The following is a 26,039-nucleotide window of genomic DNA, read 5'->3' on the forward strand; positions in this document are numbered from 1 at the left end:
TAAAATCATTGATTATGGGTATGTATATGCGCATTCATACACACACACATCTATACTTACACATATGAACACCCAAGTCTTGCCTAAATGATCACGTTCATTTGAGGAACATGGGATTATTTTAGGATTGGTGTGCATTCATACACACACATCTATACTTGCACATATGAACACCCAAGTCTTGCCCAAATGATCACGTTTATTTGAGGAACATGGGATTATTTTAGGATTGCTGTTAGCCTTTGAGGCCATTAGCACGGGTTTGTCCTGCTGTGGTATTTGACAGGACTCCCAAGAGCAAAGGCCAAAGCAGAGTGGAGACATGCAATTGCCTGGACAAAATGTGACTTTCGGACCTTATTTTCAGCTTGCTCGTTCCCTGAGTATGAGAATACACCAGACCGACTCTGCCTCATTCCATGTCCCATCCTGTCCCCAGACTACAGGTAGGACCATCACTTTTCTCTCTCCTGACAGTCTTTCATCTGTGAAGGGACAGGGCACGTGAAAAATTACAGCCAGCTCCAGACAAATTTCTTTTTCCCTGTCTTGTCCCCAGCCCCTGCAGGGGCCACTGCAGAATGGTTGGACAGACCTTATCCCACACCTTGTTTCAGCCTCAATTTGAGATCCTGTAGTGCCAGACTTTCTCTTGATTGAAGCCAAGGGCTTGCTGCTCCCCTGTGATCCAAAGCTTGAGCTTTTCGCTTCCTCAGGTCTTTCCTCTTTGGCTCCAACCCCTGAAACAACACCCCTGGCCAGAGGACAGATCTTCGTGGCTTTAGCCAGTGTGAGGACCCGTATGGCCCATCCATCTCAGGACAGATCTTCATGGCTTTAGCCAGTGTGAGGACCCTCATGGCCCATCCATCTCATTCAGCAGCTTTAGTGTGAGGAGAGGGTGGTGAGGATGAAGGCCAGGCACCAACACACCCTCTGCCCTGCAGACAAGGCACCTCCTGGCAGGAGTAACACCCCGAGAGGGTCCCAGCACCATCATTTGGGAGGGGTGTTGTGGCCAGGCTGTATTCCTGTTCACCCCAGCGAGGCATGATGGGCAGCTACAGCACTACCAGTAGTTATTATGGGAGCACCAGAGAGCAAACGCACAAAGAGTTTGCTTGCTGGGTAAAATAACAGGCTCGCTCTGATACAATAACCCAAACAGAACCTGTGGAGCTCTGTTTTTTCAGGTTTTTGTTCCCAGCAGAAATTTTCCAGGCTATTTGCAGTTAGTTCATTGAAGAAGCTGATTTTGGAAGACACCACATGTGTTTAGGTTTTGTCTTTTTTTCCTGATGCTTGCTTTGTTTTCAGCAAGTCTTCAATAGAGATAATATGTTCCCCTGGCATAAGAGCTCTGGAAAGTTATGGGGTTTTTTTGGTGGTCATCTATATTAACCACAAAAATGATTAAAATTCAAAGTTTAAATACATCATGTCAGAATTAATATCTCCCTCTTGCTCACTGACTAAAAGAGTAGTTTCTCCTGTGCTTTGCAGGCATCCTGGGGTCCCCCTGCAGTGTGTCTACTTCCCTGGGATGTGGCATGGAGAGAGGTCACATCTTCTTTGCTGTCCCCAACCACGGCACAGACACTGGCCCACGACTGCCAGGACCTGGACACTCCTGCCTGGCACCATGAGGACATGCTGGCAAGTTTGGAGCGAGCTTGGAGATTTTGTTACAGGTTTTCACTGTGGATTTGTTAGAAGTCCAGTGCATGTCCATTAGAAGTTTGTTTAGATTTCAAAACAGCTTTTGCCACGCCTTAAAAGCAGATAATAAGATTTGGTCTCCGTGGAGCAAGCAGGAAATCCTTCATCTTTCCCACTGCAAACTGCTGGACTGATGTTACCCTTCAGTGAACAGGTTTATTTATTAATCTGCCTTTCTAGCATTAACTTGTGTGTAGCAAAGGCAATGTGTACATTTCTCAAAGCACAGCCATCCTCCATCACCTGGCATTCCAGACCTTTTCCCAGATGTCATCTTCACCTGTTTTTTCTACAGTTCTGACCCCAAAATCCTGCAAAACTTATTTCTAAAAGTCTGACAGTTCTTCAGTCCTTTGCTTTGATGTGTTTAGATTTCAAAACAGCTTTTGCCACGCCTTAAAAGCAGATAATAAGATTTGGTCTCCGTGGAGCAAGCAGGAAATCCTTCATCTTTCCCACTGCAAACTGCTGGACTGATGTTACCCTTCAGTGAACAGGTTTATTTATTAATCTGCCTTTCTAGCATTAACTTGTGTGTAGCAAAGGCAATGTGTACATTTCTCAAAGCACAGCCATCCTCCATCACCTGGCATTCCAGACCTTTTCCCAGATGTCATCTTCACCTGTTTTTTCTACAGTTCTGACCCCAAAATCCTGCAAAACTTATTTCTAAAAGTCTGACAGTTCTTCAGTCCTTTGATGATTTGCCGAGACCTCATGTCCTGTGAGCCTGAGCCACGTCCTGACCTGATGTGAAGTACAGCATGTGGAAAAAGCTGGGCTTGAGAGCAGAGCACAGAGCCAGCGTTGTCTGCTTGGGGACCCAAAGGGGGGTGGGAGGAGGGAATTGGCGTTGCTGCCACAAGCTGTCTGAAGAACAATAACTGCAAGAGAGAGGCCGGTGAGACAGAGAGAGGAAAGGTCCAAGAGGCTGAGGTGGAAAGGGGTGGTTAGGAGTTAATGTTCCTCAACCTCCTCCATCTCTGTTGCCGTTCAAGCTGCTGAACATCCCTTCCACCAGCTGAGGTGAGCTGGAAAGGTGGTTCCCTTGCTGAAGAGACATCCTACAGCAGGACAGGTGCCAGGACACAGTGGAGAAACCGCAGCTAGAGGAGGGATGGAGGTTGCCCCTGTGTAATTAGCGGAGCTGGGATTTGGCCCAGGGCTGGAGTTTGACTCATCTAATTGCAAAAAAACTGCTGAGAACAGATGTTTAAATATAAAAGCATGGGGTTTTTTTAGGACTGTCCTTTCAACACATCTTGGATTTTACTGCACCCTAAGCATTGTCAGTAAACACATTTTTTCCTCCCCGCATCCCATGTTTTGAGGGAAGGGCTCTGCTTTGTCCAAAAACATGAGAACAAAGACCCAGCCCAGCGAAGAGTTGCATTTTGCATGTCTCACCGGGCTGTCTTTCTGTGGTCTTTCTGTGGTCTTTCCTTCGGGAGGGCAGAGGCCCCACACCACAGGATCGCTTCCGCCAGCAGCAGCTGCAGCCGGCTCCTGCCCGAGCATCCCTGCGCGCCGGAGAGGAGAGGCAGCTGTGGCACAGCTGGAGGATGACGATACGTCCCGTACGAGCAGCCTGCCTGCTGACAAGGCAAGCCCTTTCTGTCGAGTCCCTCTGTGAGGCTCAAACCACGGCCAGATGAGGAAAAAGGCCAAAATCCCACTATCACCTATGGTGGGGAGAGGGATGCTCTGGGGCATCATAGAATCATATGGGGTTGGAAGGGACCTCTGGAGATCGTCTAGTCCAACCCCCCCACCAGAGCGGGTCTACCTAGAGCAGGTTGCACAGGAACTTGGCCAGGCAGGTTTTGAATGTTTCCAAAGAAGGAGACTCTGCCACCTCTCTGGGCAGCCTGTTCCAGTGCTCTGCCACTCTCACAGTAAAGAAGTTCCTTCTCCTGTTTAGGTGGAACTTCTTATACTCAAGTTTGTGCCCATTTCCCTGTCACTGGGCACCACTGAAAAAAGACCAGCCCCATCCTCCTGGTACCCTCCCTTTAAGTATTTGTAAGCATTGATTAGATCCCCCCTAAGTCTTCTCTTATCAAGACTAAAAAGACCCAAGTTCCTCAGCCTCTCCTCATAGGAGAGGTGCTCCAAGCCCTTAATCATCTTTGTAGCCCTCTGCTGTACCCTCTCCAGCAGTTCCCTGTCCTTCTTGAACTGGGGGGCCCAGAACTGGACACAGTACTCCAGATGGGGTCTCACCAGGGCAGAGTAGAGAGGCAGGATGACCTCCCACGACCGGCTGGCCATGCTCTTTTTGATGTACCCCAGGATGCCATTTGCTTTCTTGGCCACAAGGGCACATTGCTGGCTCATGGTCCTCCTGTTGTCCACAGTCCTGCAGGTGAGGCACAGCACCATGCAGATGAGTTAGTGTCCACCTGGTTGGTGTTCCCAACAGCAACGTACAGCTCAAACTATAGCTTCAAGTATGGATGGACTACAGTATGGATGCCAAGGTGGGGGGATGATTCAAGCTGTCTGTGTGGTGCTCGTGCCTCATCAGTTCAATAAATATACCCCCAAGACCTGCTCCGCTCCTTCAAGATTGGCATAGCTTCCTCGTTTCAAGCCTGGCGTCCCCTGGACCTTCCCACCATGACTCCTGACCCTTCTGTCTCTCCAAACCAGCAATGCTCCCTGGACCTCATGCCCCTGCCCCATCCCAGGTGGGCTGTCCTTCTGCAGGGTACTACTGGGCTTCCTGCTGCAGCCCCTTGGCTGTGTTGTCCTCTCTTTGTCCTGGTACTTCAGGAAGGACTTCATGGGTGGCCTTTAGAGATGGCTGCTTCTAACTCTGTTGGGTAAACACAAGGAAGTAGGGAAGCAGAAGAGTTCTGCAGAGATCTTGTGGGTGTATGAAGCTAATCATCAAGAGACGAACCTCCCCTTCCCAGCAGAAACTTTATTCTTGTTCCAGGTTTGTGAGATGGTTTCTCACCCTCAGTGTGGACAAGGTTGAAGTCTACGAAGACTGGCAGAGGTCAGAAAGCCTATCATCCCCAGTGTCCAGCAGGCTATGGGATTTCAGCTAAGCAAGGCACGACGTCCCAGACTTCAGCAGAGTCAAACGTGCTCAGTAGGGTTGCTGAGCTTGGACCTCAGCAGACTCACATGAGGCTGGGGGTGACACCAGTCAGGGTGTAGGTGAGCAGGCAGGTGACACCAGGCCTGGCTTCCCATGGCAGAAGCCGCTTTGCTGCCTGGGCAGCATCTGATGTTCCAGCAGCTTTCACCCTGTCCCAGCCTGGGAGAAGGACTGGTGACATTTGTCCAGAGAGCAACAGGCAGCATCACGTCAAGGATTGCTGTTGGTGCCCCTCACCAAGCAGAGCTGTAGCAAATGTCTCTAGCCAGGCACATCTCTCCTCTTACACCTCCACCTGTGGGTGTCCTGCAGCCCTGCAAATGAGGTGGTGGGACATCACATAGTCATGTAAACTACAGTGACTGGAGACACTATCAGCTTGCTGGCCTCTAGCCCCATGCCCCTTATCACCACCAAACTGGGGCTCCTGTTATTAAACAAATGTTCTGCTCTTCAGCTCTACGGAGCCGGGGTCAAGCCCTGTTTGCGCGGGGAAGCCTGACGGAGAGAGACCACCAAATATAGATGTAACTGAGCTGGTCTCACTTGCCTGGGGGGGGGTGGAGGGGACGCGGCCGAGGTGAATGCCTTCCCAGCCAGCAGTAAAGCTGACCTGGTATTCCAGCACACATCTGAGTTATGGGGGCTGGCAGGGCTGTCCCTCCGGCAGCGGGGATGTGACAACCCTCCCTCCGTGCCCTTTGCCCATGTCGGGCTGGAGCCAAGTCCCTGTCTCACAGAAGAGCCGGGTCAAAAGCGTGCACTTGGGTAATGTCAGGTTTTATGGCTCAGGCTGTGCAATAACCTGCTGAGTGGCTGAAACGGGATCCTGCCCGGTCCCTTCACGGTATGCATGACCTATCCTGGTGCTGGAGAACCCCTGCCTCCTAATGAGCCCCAGAGACGAGGCAGGTTTGTAACAGAGATCTCCTGAAGCTGGCCCCTGATAGAGCATACCCAGCTCCCAGTGGGGTGGAGGAGGCAGCGGAGGGGGGACCACCGAGCCGGGTGGCCTGAGGGAGAGGCAGGGCAGGGCTTCCCAGGGCTTTATCTGAAAAGGTGGTGAGAACCAGGTTGGATGGCTTGTGCTGGCAGTAAGAGTTGTGAAGAGACCTTCCTTTCATCTACCCTGGCTTTAAAGTGCAAAATCATGTGCTTTTACCTCGAGGGGAAGCCTTTGCATTCTTCTGGTTGAAAGAACTCGTACAATTTTTTGGTATTTCATGTTTGAAGAGACTAATGTCAGGGAAGTTTTTAAAAGCATTTTTGTTATAAGTCAGCCCATACAGCGTGCAGCTAATGTACAATATACCTTTCAGCGTGTAGTTAACGATGTCAAGCTGTGCTCTTCCAGGAGGCAGTCCTGAGGCTCGGGAGCAGAGCGATTGGCGTTGCCTTCACCTCTGCGCTGCTGGGAAGTTACAAAAGGGAAGGCGGAGAGCCAGGATTGCTCCCTTGATCTCCCCCAAAATACGGGTCACAGATCCAAGGCTTTGGCTCTTGTAAACTCCGTGACTGCATCTTCTCTGAGAGGCAAATCTGGGAACACAGAGGAGCTTGACTGGGATCAGAGATGGGCGAATCAGTACTGCTGGTGAGGAAGATTTTGCTTTTCCAGCTCATGGAGGAGACTCCAGCAAACTACAGTTCAGCTGAATCTCCACATGGTAACACAGAGCCATTTTAGATGCCCTAGAGATGTCCCTCCTGGGAGGGTCTCTAGTCCAGCCCTCTGCTCAGTGCAGGGCTAGCTAGATCAGGCTGCTTAGAGACTTGTCCAGTTTTGAGTATCTCCAAAGATGGAGACTCCATGTCCCTCTCAGGGAAACTTGCTCTGGTGCTTGACCACCTTCATGGTAAAAACCAATTCTTTCCATCATTCCAGTGTATGGCTGTTGCCTCTTGTCCTGTTGCTGAGCTCCTCTGAGAAGAGTTGTGGATGTTGTGACCGAGTAGAACACTGACACCAGCCTATGTCTGGTCAATCAAATTCCACCTCAGGGGGCAATGGTGTATTGTTGTTAATGTGCACGCAGCCTGTCTGCACGGGCAATAGGGCAAGAGCCCCAAAGCCTGATTTCCTGCATGGGGGTAACTGTGGGCCTGGAGCAGGCAATCACCACAAGGCTCTTCCCACCTAAATTTCCTTGTGACCCTGTACTGGGTTTGCCAGGGTGGTATTGTCAGCTGTAGGACGTAAACCTGTTGGGTCTTAGTGGCAAAGACCTTACCACTGGGAGGAGGAAGTGGAAGAAACTGCTGTGCATCCCTTGGGACTTTGGAAGAATCTGGGAACTGTTTCCTCTGAATTTCACCCTCCCTCCTCCCATCTGTGCATTCCCCCCAGTGCTCGGCTCAGGCTAGCCCTGTATCTACACTCTCTGCAGCTCCATCCTTCCCTTGGCCTCCACCAGATCCCAGGGAGCAAAGCTGTCCTTTGAAAAGTAATCTCAAACAAAACTACAGGATCTGTCACATTATATACTAATTACCTTTGATCTCACTTGCAATTTTCTTCTACTGTTACTCTGCTTTTCTATAGGCCTGAACAGTTCATTACCATGATGCCAGGCATGACCTTAATTGACCCTCTATGCCCTTGATTTCAGAAATCTCTGTACAATACCACCTGGACATCATCTCTGCAAAAACTCTCCCCTTTCTTCCTTTAGGGCTCTTCTCCCTGTTCAGCCAGCTCCAGGATGGTATGAAATGTCAGCAACACTTCAGTAGAGCTTGCAGTCAGGTCTGGCTTTCCAACACAGGGAGAGGTTCCCAGGAGTAGGAGTAGGAGGTCAAGTGCCTCAGGTATTTGTAGGAATTAGCATTCAAATGACATCTGACAGTGAACAAAAGGAAGCGTGGTTTTGCCCAGGAGATATCAAAAGATACATCAGCTGAGGGCCTTTAGTGATCTTCATTAGCAGACCATATGGAAGCTGTTTTCACATCTGCTGTTTTGATTAGTTGCCTTGACCCCAAGAGAGACCAATGCTGAGACCTGGGGTCAGTGAAGCATTGCAGTGAAAGAGAATTGCAGTTATAACTCCGGTCTCACAACAAACAACACGGCTTTGGACATCTCTCTTAATCAGTTCTGAAAAATGTGTTGGTTTTAGCCCAGAAGGCACCAAACCATTTGTGTTTTCCTCTGCTCCTGTGTTAGTCACCTGAACCAGGCTTGTTTTCAACTAAGGTAAAACGTATTTTTTCCTTTCTCTCTCTCTTTTTTTTTTTTTTTCTTTTAATAGTGGAGTAAATAGAGCTCACTACATCAGAGACAGTTAGTTAAAGCAAGTTGACTTAATGTCACTGAGTCATGAGCAAGTCAAGCTTTTGCCTACTACCGGCTTCTTCTGAGACATGTCAGGGCATCTATAAGAGCAGAACATACTTACGTGGGAATAATAGGTTGCTTAATAACAGGGATTATTTTGCTGAGCTTTGTGAAATGCCCCTTATACAGATTGGGTATTAAAATCCCGGAGACATTGCTGTAGTGTGTGACACTAATTACTACAAGATGAAACTGTAAACACGTGGTTTCCCTGCGAAAGCGTTGTGTAACTGTCAGTTAATTAAGCTTCCCTGCCCCTGTTGGGGTGGATGTGGTCACCTCTGCTCTGCAAGGGGCAAAACAGGGAGCACGGGGACGGTTCGTTGGCTGGTAGAAAGGCTTCCCACAGCCCCAGAAGAACACAGTGCTAAATCTCATGATAATGTGGGTAGGTTTTGGGTTTGAAGTAAGCAAAGACTTATTTAATTAAAAGTTTTAATGTTCTTTTCTTTAAAACCGCGGTTATAAAGGCTATAGAAGAGGCTGCCTACGCTTCCCTTGGCTGGCAATGTGCCGAACACCTTGATGGCGAGATAGCAAGTTCTCACTTTATGGAGGTCCAGACCAGTGGTTGGTAGTGAGTGTCCACAGCGGTTCTGCAGGATCTCTCACTTAGGTGTAGTTGCAGAGCAATCGTGTCTGCTCTAAATGCACAGGGTTAATGGATTTAACTGCGAAGCTCTCTCTGTGTGACAGAGCAGTGCCAAGGTGGTTTTTGTGCTGTCATGATACGGCTTCCTGTAGAGCAAGGCAAGGATTCATTGACCACTGGCCCTCACAGTGGTCTCAGTAGGCTGAAAGAGTGGAAATGTGAGAAAAGTGGGCAGGCAGGGCAGGGCTGCACTATTTCTAGCAACACAGGGCTCCGAGCGAGAGTTGGAAAGGTGAGGGTTTAATTGCCAAGTGCTAATGCCGAGGCGGGCTGCAATTTTTTCCAAGTCTGAGTGGTTTGTGTGCTGTGGAGATGAAAACGAGTACAGCTATTAGCATGTTAACCGTTGCTGTTTCATCTTCAGGATCTTGTTTGACACCTCGGTGTAATAAGGATGGAAATAATAAATTGCGTGCCATAAAACCTTGTGTGTGGACTCGCTGTGTGCTGACGGTGGTGCGTTTCGCCCGGGTGCAGTCTAATGCCGTGCTGCTTTTAGCTGAGTCAGTCCACAGCACTGCCAAAAGCCTTTGCTCAACAGTTGGCAGCGACTCAGAAGCTGGTTGGTTGGATGCTGCAGGTCTTCCTGGTCCCTTTTGATCTGAGGGGTCCCCCCCGCCCTACAAAAAGATCTTCATCTTAGGGGGGGAGCTTCAGCCTGTTGTGGCAGCAGGTTCCGTTGACTTTTGAAGACCTCTTGAAATAGTACGAAGGCTTCGGAGTCTATGGAAAACATGCAGCAAAAATTGCTGGTGGTGGGTCTCTGGCCTTGGGGTGAGATGATGGGGTTTTATTCTTCACTCTGCTGCTGAGCTGCTCTGTGACCAAATTTACCTTTCTTTCTTTCAGGCACATGCTTAGTGAGCTGTGCCAACTGAAGACGTGGTTTGGGCCGTGCAGCTCTTGGTCACACAGTGATCTGAGAAACGTCCACACCCTGACACTGGGGCCTGGGGGACGTGCACGTGCTGGACCATGCTGCCCAAATTACAGGCACAATACGCCAAGCACCAGGCCTTGCTCCCTGCCTGCGTCCATTCCTACATGTCTGAGTGGTAACGCCTCCTCCACCCATCTGATAAGTGACTTTCTCATCCCTGGGTTACTCTGTGGTGGGACCATCATGGTGTGCCCTGCCCCAGCACGGCAGCTGGGCACCTGAGCTAAGAGATATGCTTATAGCCTCAGCCAGCCTCTGGCTGCTTTCTGTAGTGTTTCTAAACTCTCCATTTGCAAGAGCAAACTAAACCAGGCCATAATCTGAATGATCTACCACCTCCTGAGATGGAGAAGTCCTAGACTGAGACCACAGGTTCGTGCCAGGGAACACCACCACATTCCTGCAGTGCTTTGGATGCCTCTGCAGCAGGATTGCTTACAAACCCTGTAACCCATTAACGCTGACTGCTTTAATAGTCCACCAAAGTTTCCTTGATTCTATTAGCTATAAGAATGATGCAATGACTTTTAGAGTGTGCTGCTGTTACAGGTGTCTCCTTAAATTGCCATTTTCAGGCATCAGGGGAACGAAGCCCCATTTTAAGTTGGTTTCAGTAAATTTTTATAAAGGAGATGTGGAGGGACATGGGAACTTCCCAGTGCTTTGATTTTTTTACTGAACTGCGTTGATTTCTTTACTTTTTTGTAGTATTCAGATTTCTATATGAATTTCAGACATGGCTGTTTAGTAGTCTTTATTTTAAACATTTTTAATCATACTGAAACAATGTAATGGGAACCTACGTTGTTCTACAAACGCATGTTGGTACTGACAGGCATCTTACTGACGATTTCTATTGCTTTTAATCTAGCTTTGTTTAAAAAATGGGAAAACAAAAGGAAGAGCCTAGCCTTTTAAAACAGTTATATGATGGTTTATTCCTGTTAGTTTTGAATATTGGGTACAGGCATCTGTAAGAAAGTTCTTGCTCTCTTTGAGTCTAAATGCACTCAATTTCATGATATCATAAATGAGCCCTTTAACCCTTACAGACCCAAGTCTGCTGATAAACGCACGTAGGCTTGGGATTTGCACACACTCTGAGCAAAGGGGATCACAAAGAAGAACCCTTCACAATGAAGGGGGTAATTGTAGCGGCAGAGGTCTGCTTTAGGAAGAAGCAGCATATGAGTTTTTTCTCTTTCTTGTTTGTTTTGCTTTTGGCTTTTTTTCTATTTTTAAGCTTTGTTTTTACACTGGTTCCAGAAGAACTGCCTATAAAGAGGTTATTTAAGTTTGAAATGAGGCTTCTGTTAGCTCATCAGACAAAGCTTTCCCCCAGCTCTTCTTTAACACAGATTTGACTCAAGAGCAGACTTTTGAAGACATTTTAAATAGAGTAATAATCATCCTGAAAGGATCGGAAGACCCTCCACCCTCCCCCTGGTGAATAAAACACAGTAATTTGATGCTTAATGGAGACCAGTGAGCTTTTCTGGATTAGAAACTTGTTTTTTCTAGCTCACTGCCCAAAGGCTAATCTGGTTTCAGGTCCAAAAAAACCCCAAATTCACTATGATTTTTTTCTCTGTCTAAACCCAAACTGTCAGGAGTCTTTTTATTTTTACAATGTTAAATGAAAATCAACCATAAGTGGCTGTACACTGTTATAACAGATTGAACTGGCTCGAGCAAACAGAGAGAAGAAGCTATTTAAAAACATGTTCTAAAATGTCACCGCTGGAAGCCTGTGGAGAGGAGATAACACAGAACAGGGAAACGTTTGCCCTATTTGGTGACAGAAGTCACTGTTTTCTGTCACCTCAGTACATGGTGATTTTTGTGAGCGCCTCTCAAACAGTGAATACCCAGAGTGTGCTACTTTTTGGAGCCAGGAGAAGACCCCAGGGGTGCAGCCCCCAGTGCTTTCATCTCTGACATGACACAGTTCCAAACACAGATGTACGTGGAAATTGGCTGCTGCTTCAGCCACGCCAGGCACCGAGGGAGGGTGAAAACCTCACCCTGACAGTGGTGAGCGACTGGGAAACCCTGTGTTTACAACCAGGAGGTGTCACTGATGCTCTGGGGTACCCAGGGTGGCTGCTGCCCAGCGCAGTCACCAACACAGAGCCTGCATCAGACCCAGGAGCTCAAAAGAAGGGATGGAGAGGGATGTCCAGCTCAGTGGCATCTCCTTTTGCACGGCTCTGCCCTCCCCACTAGGTTCTGGTCCGCTGGGAGTTAGCACCACCAGTGACTGCTTTTGTTGGGTGGTTTGGCTGTGGCCACCAGGTTTTGAAGGCTGTGTCCCCCTCTGCTTCTTGTAACCCCCCCGAGGACGTTGCAGCTGCAGCCTGGGAAGCAGCAGGAGATGGAGGATCAAGCTTTCAACTTGCAAGGTCCCTTGCCAGCCTCGCCAGCTGGAGGGCTGTGGCAGAGCCCCTGAGGGGATGGCCACCTTCTCTTTGTTGGGTGCAAAACCACCTCCTTTGGGACGTGCAGTTGCCTGAGAAGTAGCTCAGATTTCTGCAGCCCACCGGCTGCTCCCAGCGTGGGTTTTGGTGTGGGCTAGTTTTAGACCCTACCCTAAATTTAACTGGCTTAGAGTAATTAATAGCTGGGGGGTGTGATGTACCCACATCTCAGGACAGCTGTGAAAGGCTTTCCAGCGATGGTGGGCAGGCTCTGGTTGAGTCCTGTGGTCCTTGTTTGAACAACGCCATCTCCATGAAATCAAAGGAGGGAGGCCAGTGTGTGGCCGAGGGCTTGCACCGGGGCTGCCTGGCTTTTGCAGGGTTGTGATGTCCCTCCCATCTCTGCTTGCACACAGGTGAACCTGCAGGAGGTCTAACAAGGAATAAGGGACTGAGATACCTGCTAGGAGATGTTGGTTCTCCAGGCTCCCACTGGGCTGGATATAACACCCCCATGTAGCAGCGATGGTGGCAGCTCAGTGGGTTTATGGCACTTCTGCCACTTCAAGGAGGGAGAAAGGGACAGAGAGTAAAATCCATCTCAGGAATACCTGATGGGAGAGGTATCTTTGCTCTCCTGCCCTCAGACACTCTGCTGTACCAAGGTGTTTTTTTTCCCCTGTTGGTTTGAGGTTCTGCTGTTGTGGGAGGCTTTTCAAAGAGCCCTGAAAACGCTTCACAGCGTTTTCTAGAGATGACCACATTCACCTCATCGCCTCTGGAAGTTAGCGATGCTTTGTTCCCAGCTCTCACCTCAACTCGCCGAGTTGTAGCTCGCAGGAGGGCGGCAAATCATCTGCCTAAATCTGAGCTCACTCCACAAAATTAGGATCAAAAGGCCCAGCTGACTCCGGAGGCTGAGTTAGGGCTGGTGGAGGGAGGTGTCAATGGCTGCACTGTGGTCTTCGAGGCCTGGAACATGGTCAAGGCAGGCAGCCAAATGCTTTTTTTGGTGTGACAGCAGGATGGTGGTTGCTCTTTACATCGTCAGATACTTGTATAAATGTCTGGCTGCTAAATATGCCTGGGTTTGCTGTATTTCTGTTCTGCCTCAGGAGAGCAGATGATAGCTGTTCACCTCTCTCTGCAGTCAATGGGAGCAGGGACAGCTCAGCACCCCTGGGAGAGGTAATGAACTTCTCCTCAGCCATGGCTGCTCCTCCTGTGCTTGCCAGGCAAGCTCAATACCGCTTTCTTCCCAATTTAACAAAACTTTGCATGATTTGTGGCTGCAGCCAGTTGGACCGACTTGAAAAATAAAGCAGTTGCGGGCCCTCCAAAGTTATGGACTACGTTCCTCACGATCCCTGACTTCCCCCTGGAGGTGAGGCACTGGAGGAGGTGCTGGCTTGATGTGTTTTTTGGGTGATGCAAATCGAAGATGTCTTTTTGAATGTTGAGCCAATTGACAGATAGTGGCCAAGGAGGAACTGGGCAGCAGACTCCTGCCCACTGAGGTGAGCCCCGTGCCGAAGCCCACCGGCACACACCGCCCTGCAGGTGTACATCATCAGAGCTGCTGCCACTGGCACGGCCCCAAGCTCTGCTTCCAGCAGCAGAGCGGAGACCTCTGAGTTGCCAAATGTCTGGCTGAGACAAGCTGATTCCCCCCTAACACTGCAAGAAAGAATACACTGGACCAACATTGTATTTTATTAGTGCTTCCATATGAGAGCAGCATGAGCACATTAGGAAAAGGCACGTTTTCCTCCCGGCTGTGGTGGGAACAGGAAATGCTCAGCCAGAAGTTAATGTGTATTTTCCCGAATCACTAGGACTACTGTGGGAGACGAGGGCCTGCTCTTTGCTCTCATCTGACAAGGACCATTTATCTTGGCATTTCAACACCTATGTTAATATACATTTATTTGTTTGGTGGTTAACTGATTCCTTGTGATGGCAGGGACCTGGGAAACTGGTGATGGCCTTAATTCCTGCTGCTTTCTTCCTGTAGAACGTCTTTCTCTGGGCTTTGGGGTTACTGTTATAGATTATTTACAGGGTATCAAGAGGGACACATGGGGCATGACCAGCGCCTTGTTCTCCACATGTGCCAAGGAAATGGCTTTGAATATACGAGACGTAACCAGGCTCAGGGTGGGTGGTGAGTACTTATGCTGAGGTACGGCATCATGGCAGGCCCAGGGCAGGGGTGGGATGGAGGGACCTTCACCCTCTGCAGTCCCATGCCTTGTGTCTGACCTCCAGGAGCTGTGAAGGGTGTGTGTCCCCATGGTTGCTCCGATCTCGCTGACGCAGAACCCTTCTCCCTGGTGGTTCAACCCCACAAGGGACTGGCTGAGCTCTGGCTCCTGGGATATTTTAGCTATATTACCAGTTTCTTCCTTTCCTTTGATGTCTTATTATCTCCCATATAGCAATAAGGGTGATAACAGGGAATTGCTTGGAAACGAAGCTACTGATCCCCAGCCCTGCTCCCACATGTCACCCTGTCCCATAGACTCTCCCAGAACCTGCTGGCAGACGCTCACCTAGATGCCCTGGCAAGAACCATCTGCAGTATTGCAGGCCATGATTTGGTTGAGGAAAATTAGGGTTAGGACTGCAGGGAAGGACTCACTCAAAACATGGTCAGAAGAGCAAAATCCTAGCAGTGGTCCTCTGTAAGACAAAGAGTCAGGTTGGGATTGCATGAGGTGGAAAAGGCAGAGTTACCAGCAGAGACTTCTGTTTGGTGTCTTACTGTAACCTGAAATACTACCTTCTCCCCCAGCAGCTGAAAATGGTGCTACCTGTGAAGGAACCCACTGAGGAACTCCAAACCACCATTTTTTAAAATAAATATTAGTATTCTGATGTTCCAGAGGGGAGGGAAGAGCTGCAACAGGAGCAGCTGTGCGGTGCCTGTTCACAGCTGCTGTGGCTGAAGACAACTCAACTCTGCTAGGAAGGCTGCAGCTTGCACCCCTTTTGGTCCATCAGCTGGGGAAAGGGCAGAAGGTGGCACGGAGAGCCTGAGTGTAGGGGTGTGTGAATTTAACCTAGTGCTTGTCTCCACCTCGGGTATTTCCTTTGCAGAGTGTTTTGGTAATTGCCAGCACCAGATGGGGAGAATGTGTTCTGCTCAGGGCCAGGGCAGCTGCAGGCAGGTCCTTGGGTTATTTTAGTATTATTTCTAAAAAAAGGCACCAGGGCACATGAATTTCAGGGAGACCAGAAGGAAGGAGGAAAGGAGCTTCTATAACCCTGGGCAAAATGCCTTTTTCTCTTGTCTCTAGGGGATGAAGGATTTTTAATTATTTGCTTTTCCTTGCTCTCTGTGCTACGTAACTGGACACAGCCCTTAGAAAACATGCCACGGGCCGTGTAAATCTTCACTGGAGCTGTCTGCATGTGTGCAGGCATGTGTTCATCCACTAGCGGTGGTCCAGGGCAGCTGCCAGCAGCCTGCAAAGCCACGACACTGAGCTCTGGAGAGCTTTCTCAGACAATACTGCCTAAGAGGTGCTTGGGGTGATAAGCAAAAATGCCATCTCTGGTTCTTGGGACTCTGTGTTCTCAGCAGCAGCGCTCCAGCCGAGATATTCAAGCCTGATACTGACGTTGGTGCTGCAGATGTTTGCGGGGATTCTGAGGGATCTGCAGCATCCTCTCCTGGGCGACACGGGGTGATGCAGGAGGTGTTTATCCATCTCCTCCCAAGGCCACTGGTGACCCACCCATCTCCTTCTGCGTGGACAGCTGTTCCCCAGACACCGGGTGCCATGGAGGGGCGAAGGGTCACAGCCTCCCCTGGCGTCTTCCCCGTGGTGGAGGCAGTTGGAGGCCTGTGAGCTCTCTCTCCTGTCCCTGCCCAGAGACTCCATGCTCTGGGGACAGGCATGGGGGAAACACTCTTCCCACACACACATCCCTGCAGGAGCCCTGGGAACCTCCTGGGGAACACTGCTCTTGGCCATAGAATCACAGAATGGTTTGGGTTAGAAGGAACCTTAAAGACCCCCTAGTTCCAATCCCCCTGCCATGGGCAGGGACACCTCCCACCAGACCAGGTTGCTCAAAGCCCCATCCAGCCTGGTCTTGAACATCTCCAGGGATGGGGCATCCACAGCTTCTCTGGGCAACCTGGGCCAGGGTCTCACCACCCTCACAATAAAGAATTTCTTCCTTTTGTCGAATCTAAACCTCCCCTCTTTCAGTCAAAAACCATTAGCCCTTGTCCTGTCACTACAGGCACTGGTAAAAAGTCTCTCTCCATCTTTCTCATAAGCCCCCTTTAAGTACTGAAAGGCTTCTCTTCTCCAGGCTGAACAACCCCAACTCAGCCTGTCCTCATGGGAGAGTTGCTCCAGCTCTCTGTCTTATTGCTGCTCTTTCATTTCTGTTTTCTTATACTGTGTCCAGGTGGCTGAGTTTAAAAACAGATGATCTAAACCAGCAAAAACATCTCTGGGTTGTTTTGCTTGCTAAAAGAACAGTTACTGCACGTGGTATCTGGGGCCTAGAAGACCAAATGTCTTCACCTGTGCATCCCCTTGGTCATTACCCTGGACTCCTCAGAGCCTTGAGCTGAGACCTGGGGCTGTGATTGCTGCCTGTCCTTGCTGCCCTCTGGCAAAGTGTCTGATCCCTGTGTTGTGGTCCCTTCTATTCCTGCTCCCCACCTCATGTGCATCTGCTAACCCATGAGGAACCTTGCTCCCCCTCCAGGCAGTGCCCAGAGATTGCCAAAAAGGATTATGGCTTTATTGGAACAGGTTATGAAATTGAAAAAGCACAGATCCTCTGCACTCTCTCTCCTCTTCCCCATGCAGCTTTCCTGCTCTGAAGTGTGTGCCTGCACTCATTAGCTTTGCAGATGAACATTTCTGAGCTCTGCAGAGAAGACATCACGGACAGGATAGTAGTTGTGGAGCAGTCTCATCCCTTTTTTTGATTGTGACCTTAGGAAACCATTACAAGCCCAGGCTGTCACGTAGCTGTGTCCTTACTGCATGGAGCTGGAGACATCTGGTCTTATGATCAGGGATGTGTACTTGGGATGTCAGGACTACAGCCAGGGAGGGGATGTGTCACGTGTTGGGCATGTGCCACCTTTCAAAGCTGCTTTTGTGCAGATCTGCGATGGGATGGGAGCTGACGCACTGGGCTCCAGATTTGGGGAAATCATGGAAAACAAGGCTGGAAGAGGCTGAGGGAGCCTGGTTCTCAGCGGGACCAGCTCAGATATGAGCCCCAGGGCCAAGGTGGGGAGGGGACAGGATCCCAGGGGAAGTAGGGTGCAAATTGCTTTGTTGTGAGGAATTCATGTGCCAGCACTGGAGGAAAGGGAATAGATGGGAACTTAAAACTAACACTGAGAAATACCAGAAAAAAATAGAAAAGAGATAGGAACTATTGTAGAAAGCTGTAGAGTAGGTGCAATTCTGTAAGGCAGTGTAGGCAAAAAATGGTCATATAACGCCTTGCTGAATCCATCTGTAATTGATCTAGGATGCTTACATAGCGAAAGCTTTCCTGCTCTCACTAGGAAGGAAACACCAGTAGTAATTCAGCTCCAGAAGCGTATCTGGTAACAAAACAAAATAATCCCTCCTCTTCCCCAAGGACTGGTGTGGGAAAGGAGGAGAGGGCGGATCTGTTTGAGGGTTTCAGAAGGAAGAGAGTATGGGAAATGCTGTAGCCTTTAGAGGAATTATTTGTGCCTCAGCTTCACTGAAAATGCCAGAGGTAACTGAACCCCCGAATGGGAGATGTGGCAATATGTGGTGTAGCAGGTACAGTGGGTCTCTGTTGGCTAAGAGATGTCACCTGTTTTATTTATTATCTTTTTTTGCTGAAGTTACATGTGATCAGCTTGCTTTGCTGAAACAAAATGTCAGTGATTGATTTATTGATGTTTTCATTGTTAAAACTTTATCTTGAAGAAATTTTCCCCCCTTTCTTAAGTTGGGTGTGCCAACAGGCACACCTGGGGAGAACTAAGCTCCTGGCGTGCCCTTGAGCTTGCTGTGCAATGAAAGAGCATCTTGATGGATGCCAGACAAAAGGACTAATTAAATAAACTATACTAATCCTTTTACCCTCAGCAAAACTTGCCAGTAACTGCTGAGCAAATCATAATGTGACTGAATTAAAACTGTCATGTGAGGTCTTGAAATCATGATTGGGAATTGAGGAATCTACCGTGTCCCCAGGAAAGCTGGTTCAGTGCCTAATTACCAGTGATGAGAAATATTCCCTTTCTGAACCCCATGTTCTGGTTAGTGTTCAAAGCTGTAAGATCCTATGCCTCTTTTTTTGCCCATCCATTGATTCCAGCAGTGCTTGGTCAGGATGTTTATCTAGTTGCTCCTCAGCTTTCTCTCAGTAGCACCCAGTAGCACAGCTTTCTCCACTATCATGCTCCAGGGCAGGCTTTTATGCCTCCAGTCTGCCCTGGGGCTGTCTTCTGGACTGCTCCCATGATGGTCAACGCCCTTTCAACCCTTTGCTGCTGGGACTGGGCACAGTGAGTGCATTTGGTTTGAGATAATGACAATGCATTTAGATATCCAGACGCCGGTCTGTCTCTCGCATATCAGGGGGCTTGACTTGGTTGCCTAAATATGGACATTGGTGCCATTTGAGAGGCTCCCGGGGGGCCAAATGTGTGGCTGGCAGGGGTGGCACAGGAGGTATGAAAGACCTTTAGAGATTGGAGAAGGCAGGCATGATGCTTTAGGATGTCTTGGGTACCCTCAGTCCTACACACCCCAACCCACAGGTAGAGAGACCTGCCTTTAGTTGGTTGAATCTTGAACTGAGCCTCCCCAGGGCTGCCCCACGGATGCTCTCCCACACAACGTAGGAGGGAAGCAGTGCTTCCTCCAGCTGTGACCCCTCTGCCTACAGAGCAGAGGACCTGGTGTGACCCTGACCATGGGTCAGCCTGGGAGGCTGCTGACGGAGTTGCTACATATCATCACCCAGGAGTCCTTCTCTGAGGGGCAGTCCAGCATTTCATAAGCGTGATCTTCAGTTTTCTTGCCTAGTGCATGATCATGCATTTAGTCTCATTTAACACCAAGGACAGAGTGAGACAGGCCGCTTTGACACTCATTATTCGCCACCCACCACATCTACCACGTGAAAACTTTGCAGACGATCTCAGGACACTGAGCTGGTAATGATATGGCTCTACAATGACTTTCTAAAGTCGATCAGTTAAACAGTTTTAATCCTCTCAATGTCATGAAGCAGTAAATCAAATGTGCTCTCATAAAGCAAGGGATTTTGTTTGATCAGCCTGACTCTACTGCTGAAAGGATAATGGATGCCAATCTTTTTTTGTCTCCTGAATCCACATACAGACCTCTATGTCATTTAATATCAGACCTACATCGATTTATCCACCTGTGGTTATTCCTTTGAATGCAAGTGAAATACAAAACCACTTTTTCTGTGTTTTTGTGGTCCCGTGAGTGCTGCTGCTTCTATCTTTCCAATTTCCATTTTACCTCTTTTTCTCCCTGGTTACAATTCCTAGGGTCGGACCCAAGGGGACTGACCAGGTAAACTTTGCACCTTGTCCTATCGCCGTGGTGGTCGCTGCTAGACCCCACAATGAAATTTGCCCTGGCAGAGCAACAGGACACAGCATGGCAGGAGCCTGCTTTCCCCAGTCCCTTTTTTTTGGCATAACTACAATTGAACCCTGACAAATACTTCTCATGCTCTGCAGGGAAGTGTCCAGCAGATCCCACCAGAAAAATGTGCAGTGATAATAAGACTCCCTGTTTTCTCTGCTCCGCTGGAAGAGTGCAGATGTCATGGGCATCTGGAGCAGAACAGGACCGAAATGTTGTACTATCCCAAAGACAAGAGGCGGTATCCATTCTCGGTCCTTTCGGGCCAGTCTTGAGGAGGTGATTTCTTGGGGTAGGGATGCCAGCTTACACCAGAAAGTTTGGTGGTAGGAGGTGTCCACTTTGTTGAAGACAATTTGTGACTTCCAGGGAAAAAAATAAATCTCTGCTGGGGAATAAAAGGTCATTGGGAGCAGATAGAGCAGGGATGGGGACTACGTAGGAGCCAGGACTTCCCTGCAGATGGGTTTGGGTGATAACCAAGCTGGCTGCCACTGACCCGGTTAAGAAAAATGATTTGCAGTTCTGCCTTTGTCTCCTTGGTATTGACTTTCATGGTTTGAGGCTGGTTTTCTATGAAACCATTCAGAAGTAGGGGGGTGGGGGGTCCTGGCTGCATTTCTAAGCTGGCAAGCTTGTTTTCTGGAGCAAGAGGGAAAAGGTAGCCCAGACCACTTGGTGTGCGCAGTAGCAATGAGTGAGATGCATCAGAAACACTGCTGTGAAGGAGCTCTGCTCAATGTAAACATCATGAGCCTGCCCAGAAACCAGGGGCCTGGGGCTGCCTTCCTCCAACTTTTGGATGAGTAAGTGCTGAGGAATGCAACCCTGAGGAAAGTTCACTGCTCCTCCCTGGTGACTGACAGGCTGCGAGAGCAGGAATGACCTGTAATTTTCCATGTGGGGCAAGAGATCAGCCACAGTCTCCATGGTCAGAGCACAGGAGCTGAGATCAACACCTGCTTGCGGCATGCCAACGGTGGGCCAGAAGTCTTCTGCTGGTGTCATTGCCTTCGGTTGCTGCAGGAAACAAGAAGGTGGTGCTACCAGAAAGGAAGTGTGACACCCTTCTAGAGGCCATGTATGAATGCAGTGTCAGGTCTTGCTACTCCAGCTCCACAATGTGCTCACAGATCCCAAGGAAGGCACCAAAACCAATGGTACTTTTGCAGATTGCTGACCACCGATGACCAGCAAGTGCAGATGATTGCAAAGCTTGATTTTTCCAGCTCTTGAAAGTCTTTTAACGCTGGTTCCTCTACCTGGCACGTGTGGGACTGTGCCCAGCTTTGCAAACAGCAAAGAAACAACATGTCCGGTTACACCATTATAACCCCATACACCATCATATGTTACCTGCAGACTTTGTCCCCAGAGTTGTAAATGGTGGGTAAGGACCTTGAATAGGTGAGAAACATGGTTTTAAAAAATTGAAGACTTTGCTTTTCAACAGCTGCTCATTACCTCCAGAGAGGCTGGTCATCAGGTAAGCAGGCTGCTAATGATCCTCTCAGCCCCACAAATGAATGGGCTGCACTGGGACATGCAATATCTAGCTAGAATCAAGCTAATGATGATTTTTGTTCTGTTCTGCTCTTGATTTCTCAGTGAAACAGTCTGTTAAGGTCTCTTGCCACAACAGGCAGGGTCTTGCAGCTCAGTTTTTGCGGAGTCCTCCCTCAAGTAACAAACCCTGCAGTGAGTGGAGGGCAACCACCTCTAAACTGAGAGGCAAATTATTTGGGTAATTTTTTTTGTTCAGACTGTTGAAGTTTTGGTTTAAGTCCTTAAGGCTTGGATTGGTTCTGGGGAGATGTGGAGCATCATCCTCTTCAGGACAGCTAGGTAAGCATGTGAGGAAATGCTGAGGGCTATGTCCAAACTTGTTGGAGAAAGTGGTGGCCATGAGATCTTGGCCATGTCTCCTTAGAGGTACTGGCTGATGGCCTCCTCCTGCTCATCTGCCCCATCTCAGCTTATATTTAGAGTATTTAGATTTCTTTTTGCTGTATGTGGAACTGACACTTTGCGATTTGCAGGCCTAAGCAAGGACCCTCCAGCAGATGTTTTATACAGATATCTACTTGCCTGACCGAGCGATGAATGAGGAATTCAGCATTTTGCATGGATGAATATGGCTGGATGAGGCCATACAAACAAATCACCTTCCTCAAATCAGGGGAAAATCAGCAGCAAATGCTGTGTCCTCAGCTAGTGATGAGTCCCGCCATGGAGTTATCCTCTCCAATTTTCATCACTGCAGTGGTGGGAGGCAGCCAGCAACCTGGAGTCACTGTCCTGTAGGCAATCTGCATTGAAATGGAAGAAAACCAGTCCTCTGAGCAAGGAAGACCCTGCCCTGAGCGTTACCCAGTGCCACCAGGTAGGTCAGCTGAGAGTCAAAGCAGTACCCATCATGATGAAGCAGACGCGTGGTGGTGATGTGAAGTTTGGGGCCCTTGGTGGGAAGGAGCTTTGCCATGCTGGCACCAAGAACACCACAACGCCAGTGGCTGTTGCTGAGCTCCACCTGAGCTGATGAGACATGCCAGGGCCTGGGTGGAGGTGGGTGCTGGGGTGTCTCCTGTGGCTGGGACCCTGGGGCGGGCAGTTTGGAGGGGGATCGGTGTGGACAGCACAGTTGCACAACACCCCACACCTGCCTTGCCCCGGGCTGCTCTTACTTCCACTTTCTGAGTGCCTAAATCCCTGTAAGCAAAGAAGGTGTGAAACTAATTGGAGTTTTGGGGTGCTGTTTGGTTTTGATTTTGTTTTTTTTAAACAGACAGTACTCCACTTCGGGCCAGAAGTCAGAAGAGCAGAGCATCCTTTCACAGACCCAAAGAGAGGGCACGGTGACAGGTGACATCCTGATGCTGATGACACCAAGATGACATCTGATGCTGAGCGCCGGCACCTCAAAGCAGCCTGAGGCCTTGAACCCAGCTCTGGCCAAGGAGCTGGCTTGAAAATGCTGGTCCCAAAATCATAGAATCATAGAATGGTTATTAGAGTTGGAAGGGACCTTCTAGTTCCAACTCCCCTGCCATGGGCAGGGACACCTCCCACTCGACCAGGTTGCTCAAAGCCCCATCCAGCCTGGCCTTGAACACTCCAGAGATGGGGCATCCACAACTTCCCTGGGCAAGCTGTTCCAGTGCCTTACCACCCTCAGAGGAAAGAGTTTCTTCTTAATATCTGATCTAAATCTCCCCTCTTCCAATTTAAAACCATTACCCCTTGTCCTGTCACTACACTTCCTGACAAACAGTCCCTCTCCAGCTCTCCTGTAGGCTCCCTTCAGATATTGGAAGGCTGCTATGAGGTCTTTACAGAGCCTTCTCTTCTCCAGGCTGAACAACCCCAGCTCCCTCAGCCTGTCTTCATAGGAGAGGTGCTCCATCCCTCTGATCATCTTCGTGGCCCTCCTCTGGACCTGTTCCAACAGGTCCATGTGCAGTTGCATCATGGAGGAGGATGTCTGTGAAGGGGAGAAGGCTCCTCATGGCTGCTTTCCTCTGTGACACCAGTGGTGGGTACACGGCTAAGTGCAGTGCACAGCGTGTAGACCTTGGGGATGTGCCTCCAGGAACAAATGTGATTGGGTTAAACTGCTGTAATAGGGAAATTCAAACTCATTCCCAAACATCATTTTGCCTCAGCTATGGCAGCACAGAGGTGGGATGTGCTTCCTCACAGGCCCTCTCTATGCTCTCCCCAGCCATCTCCCCCAGGCAGGGCTTTGATCCCCTGCCATGGGCTTCTGAGAAGAGTGTCTGAGCTGCAGTGATAGCACGGCCGTTGCATCACGCCAGCCCTTGGCAGCAGCCCAGGGCTTGTGGGCTGGTGGCTTTGGGGTCCTCTATTGGGGTGGGAGGGTGAATGGGTTTGGCTGGGGTGGGGAGGGTGCTGCTGTAACTTTCTGCCAACCCCCCAGCAGCTGTAGAGGTGGCAGGAGACAATAGCAGATAATAGATAATAGCGCTACGTGGGAGCTGGCGAGACTTTGAGGAGCTCCCTGGCATTCCTGCCCCTGGGAACCACTTTCCTGGGACAGAGCAGGAACATGTCCATGCCTGTCCAGGCTGCCTAGTAGGATGGGATTTTGTGGTGCTTGCTTTCCTGGGGTGGAGATGTATATTCAAATTTGTGTATTGGGGTGTATATTTAGTGTGGAAGGTTCCACGGAACATCTCCTGGGTGGGTGCCTGCATCAGTCCCATGTCCCAAACAGGGCCAATACATGCTGCAGGCCATGGCCTCTGCTGGCCACTTCTGATATGGCCCAGCTGAGGACAGATCAGACCCAAATTTGTGACCTTGACGCTGAACTGCTGAAATGAATAATCAACTTGAATTTACAGTGTCAGGGGTGATGCCGGAGGGAGTACTCTTGTTTTTCTTCCAAATCTACTCATTGCAGCTGTAAATTTAACGCAGTGTCACTGTACAGTGGAAAGGGCAATATTGGCTCCCCTGAGGGGTCTGTCTTCTGCTGCCCTCCTGCCCTGCCCACCCCTCTGCCAGCCGAGTGCAGAGCAGTGCTGGGCCCTGTAACTCATTCTCCTGGTCCCTGGTGACAGTGACCACCATCATTCAAGCTCCTGGTGTCCTCAAAACTGCTCCAGGGAAAGCATCTTGGTTGATGGGAGCAGATAACTTGCGGAGATGGATGAGGGAAACAATGTTCAAATAAAAGGAATTTAATCAATATAAAATAAATAATGATTTATTTTTTTAAGAAGGGGAATGTTCACCTTTTGCTTTTCATACTTATGTTTTCCCTTTTTTTTTTTTTTTGGTGCTATTTATTTAAAAGATGTGGGACCAGGAGGCACATGGAGTCAGTTTCTCCAGGAAGCAAAGTTTTGTCTCCACACGCAGGAAAGTGAATGAAATCCGTCTCCAAAATGCAGGAATCGGCCTTGAAAGCGAAAATGAACCGGCGGGCAGGAGGGGACCGGGAAAGAGAGGGGGGGAGCGAGGCAGGGGGCGCGGGGACGGCAGGACATTTCCAAATCTCTGCCTTAAACCCAGATGGCGGCCGCTCCATTATCCGGAAACAAGATTTATACTTTCCCGAATTTTGTAAAAAGAGGTGTGACCCCTCCGCTCCGCAACCCGCGCTTGCCGCAGGCGATGGAGGCCGGGTCGGTGGGTTTCTCCCCCTTTCTCCCAACCCCCCCCCCCCCGCTCCGCGGCCACTCCGCGCCCTCCCGCCCTTCGATTTTTTTTTACTTTTGTTTTCCCTTTTTTTTTTTTTTTTTTTTTGTGCTATTTATTTAAAAGATGTGGGACCAGGAGGCACATGGAGTCAGTTTCTCCAGGAAGCAAAGTTTTGTCTCCACACGCAGGAAAGTGAATGAAATCCACCTCCGAAATGCAGGAATTGGCCTTGAAAGCGAAAATGAACCGGCGGGCAGGAGGTGACCGGGAAAGAGAGGTGGGGAGGGAGGCAGGGGGCGCGGGGACAGCAGGACATTTCCAAATCTCTGCCTTAAACCCAGATGGCGGCCGCTCCATTATCCGGAAACAAGATTTATACTTTCCCGAATTTTGTAAAAAGAGGTGTGACAGCCGGAACCCCTCCGCTCCGCAACCCGCGCTTGCCGCAGGCGATGGAGGCCGGGTCGGTGGGTTTCTCCCCCTTTCTTTCTCTCCCCCCACCCCGCCACACTGAGTTCCGCGCCGGCACCTCCGCGCTCTCCCGCCTTTACCCGCCCCCCCTCCCCGCACCGGGCGCTCCGCCGGCGCCAAATTAAGGGGCGGGGCTTTCCGCTCCCCAATAGGAGGCAGGGTCAGCCAATGGAAGCGCAGGGGCGGGCGGAGGTTGCCGGCCGGGCGGGCTGTGATTGGCCAGCCGGGCGTTCTGGCGCCAAGTTCGAAGGGGATATAAAGGGGCGGCGCCGCTCCCGCCGCTCAGTCCCGCTCGTCCTGCTCCCGCCGCCGTCATGCTGTCCGCCCGCGCCCCGCTGGCTGCTCGCCACGACCAGCCCCGCCTGTCGCCCGCCAAGGGCCTGTCGCCCATGAAGAACCTGGCGCTGAACGACAAGGAGAACACGGTGAGTGCGTGTGCCCCCTCTCCCTCCCTCTCTTCCGCTCCCCAGCCCGGCAGCGCTCTCACACGCATCTCTCTCTCTCCCCGCAGCCCCCCACGCTCAGCAGCACCCGCGTCCTGGCCAGCAAGACGGCCCGCAAGATCTTCCAGGAGAGCGA

General features: G+C 49.9%; 1 protein-coding gene across 1 annotated transcript in view; it reads left to right on the top strand.

Annotated features, from left to right (window-relative positions):
- Nucleotides 1-25,746: 25,746 nt before the first annotated feature.
- RRM2 (ribonucleotide reductase M2) overlaps nucleotides 25,747-26,039 on the top strand; it is a 6,283-nt gene continuing 5,990 nt past the window's right edge. Inside the window, exons 1-2 of the mRNA XM_014956756.1 lie at nucleotides 25,747-25,885; nucleotides 25,972-26,039. The exon at nucleotides 25,972-26,039 is cut by the window's right edge and continues 23 nt beyond it. Of these exons, the coding sequence (XP_014812242.1) occupies nucleotides 25,775-25,885; nucleotides 25,972-26,039 (179 nt within the window). The 5' untranslated portion in view covers nucleotides 25,747-25,774. The remainder of the gene's footprint in view (nucleotides 25,886-25,971) is intronic.

Source organism: Calidris pugnax, unplaced genomic scaffold (genome assembly GCF_001431845.1).
Source record: "Calidris pugnax isolate Ruff unplaced genomic scaffold, ASM143184v1 scaffold171, whole genome shotgun sequence".
NCBI lineage: Eukaryota > Metazoa > Chordata > Aves > Charadriiformes > Scolopacidae > Calidris > Calidris pugnax.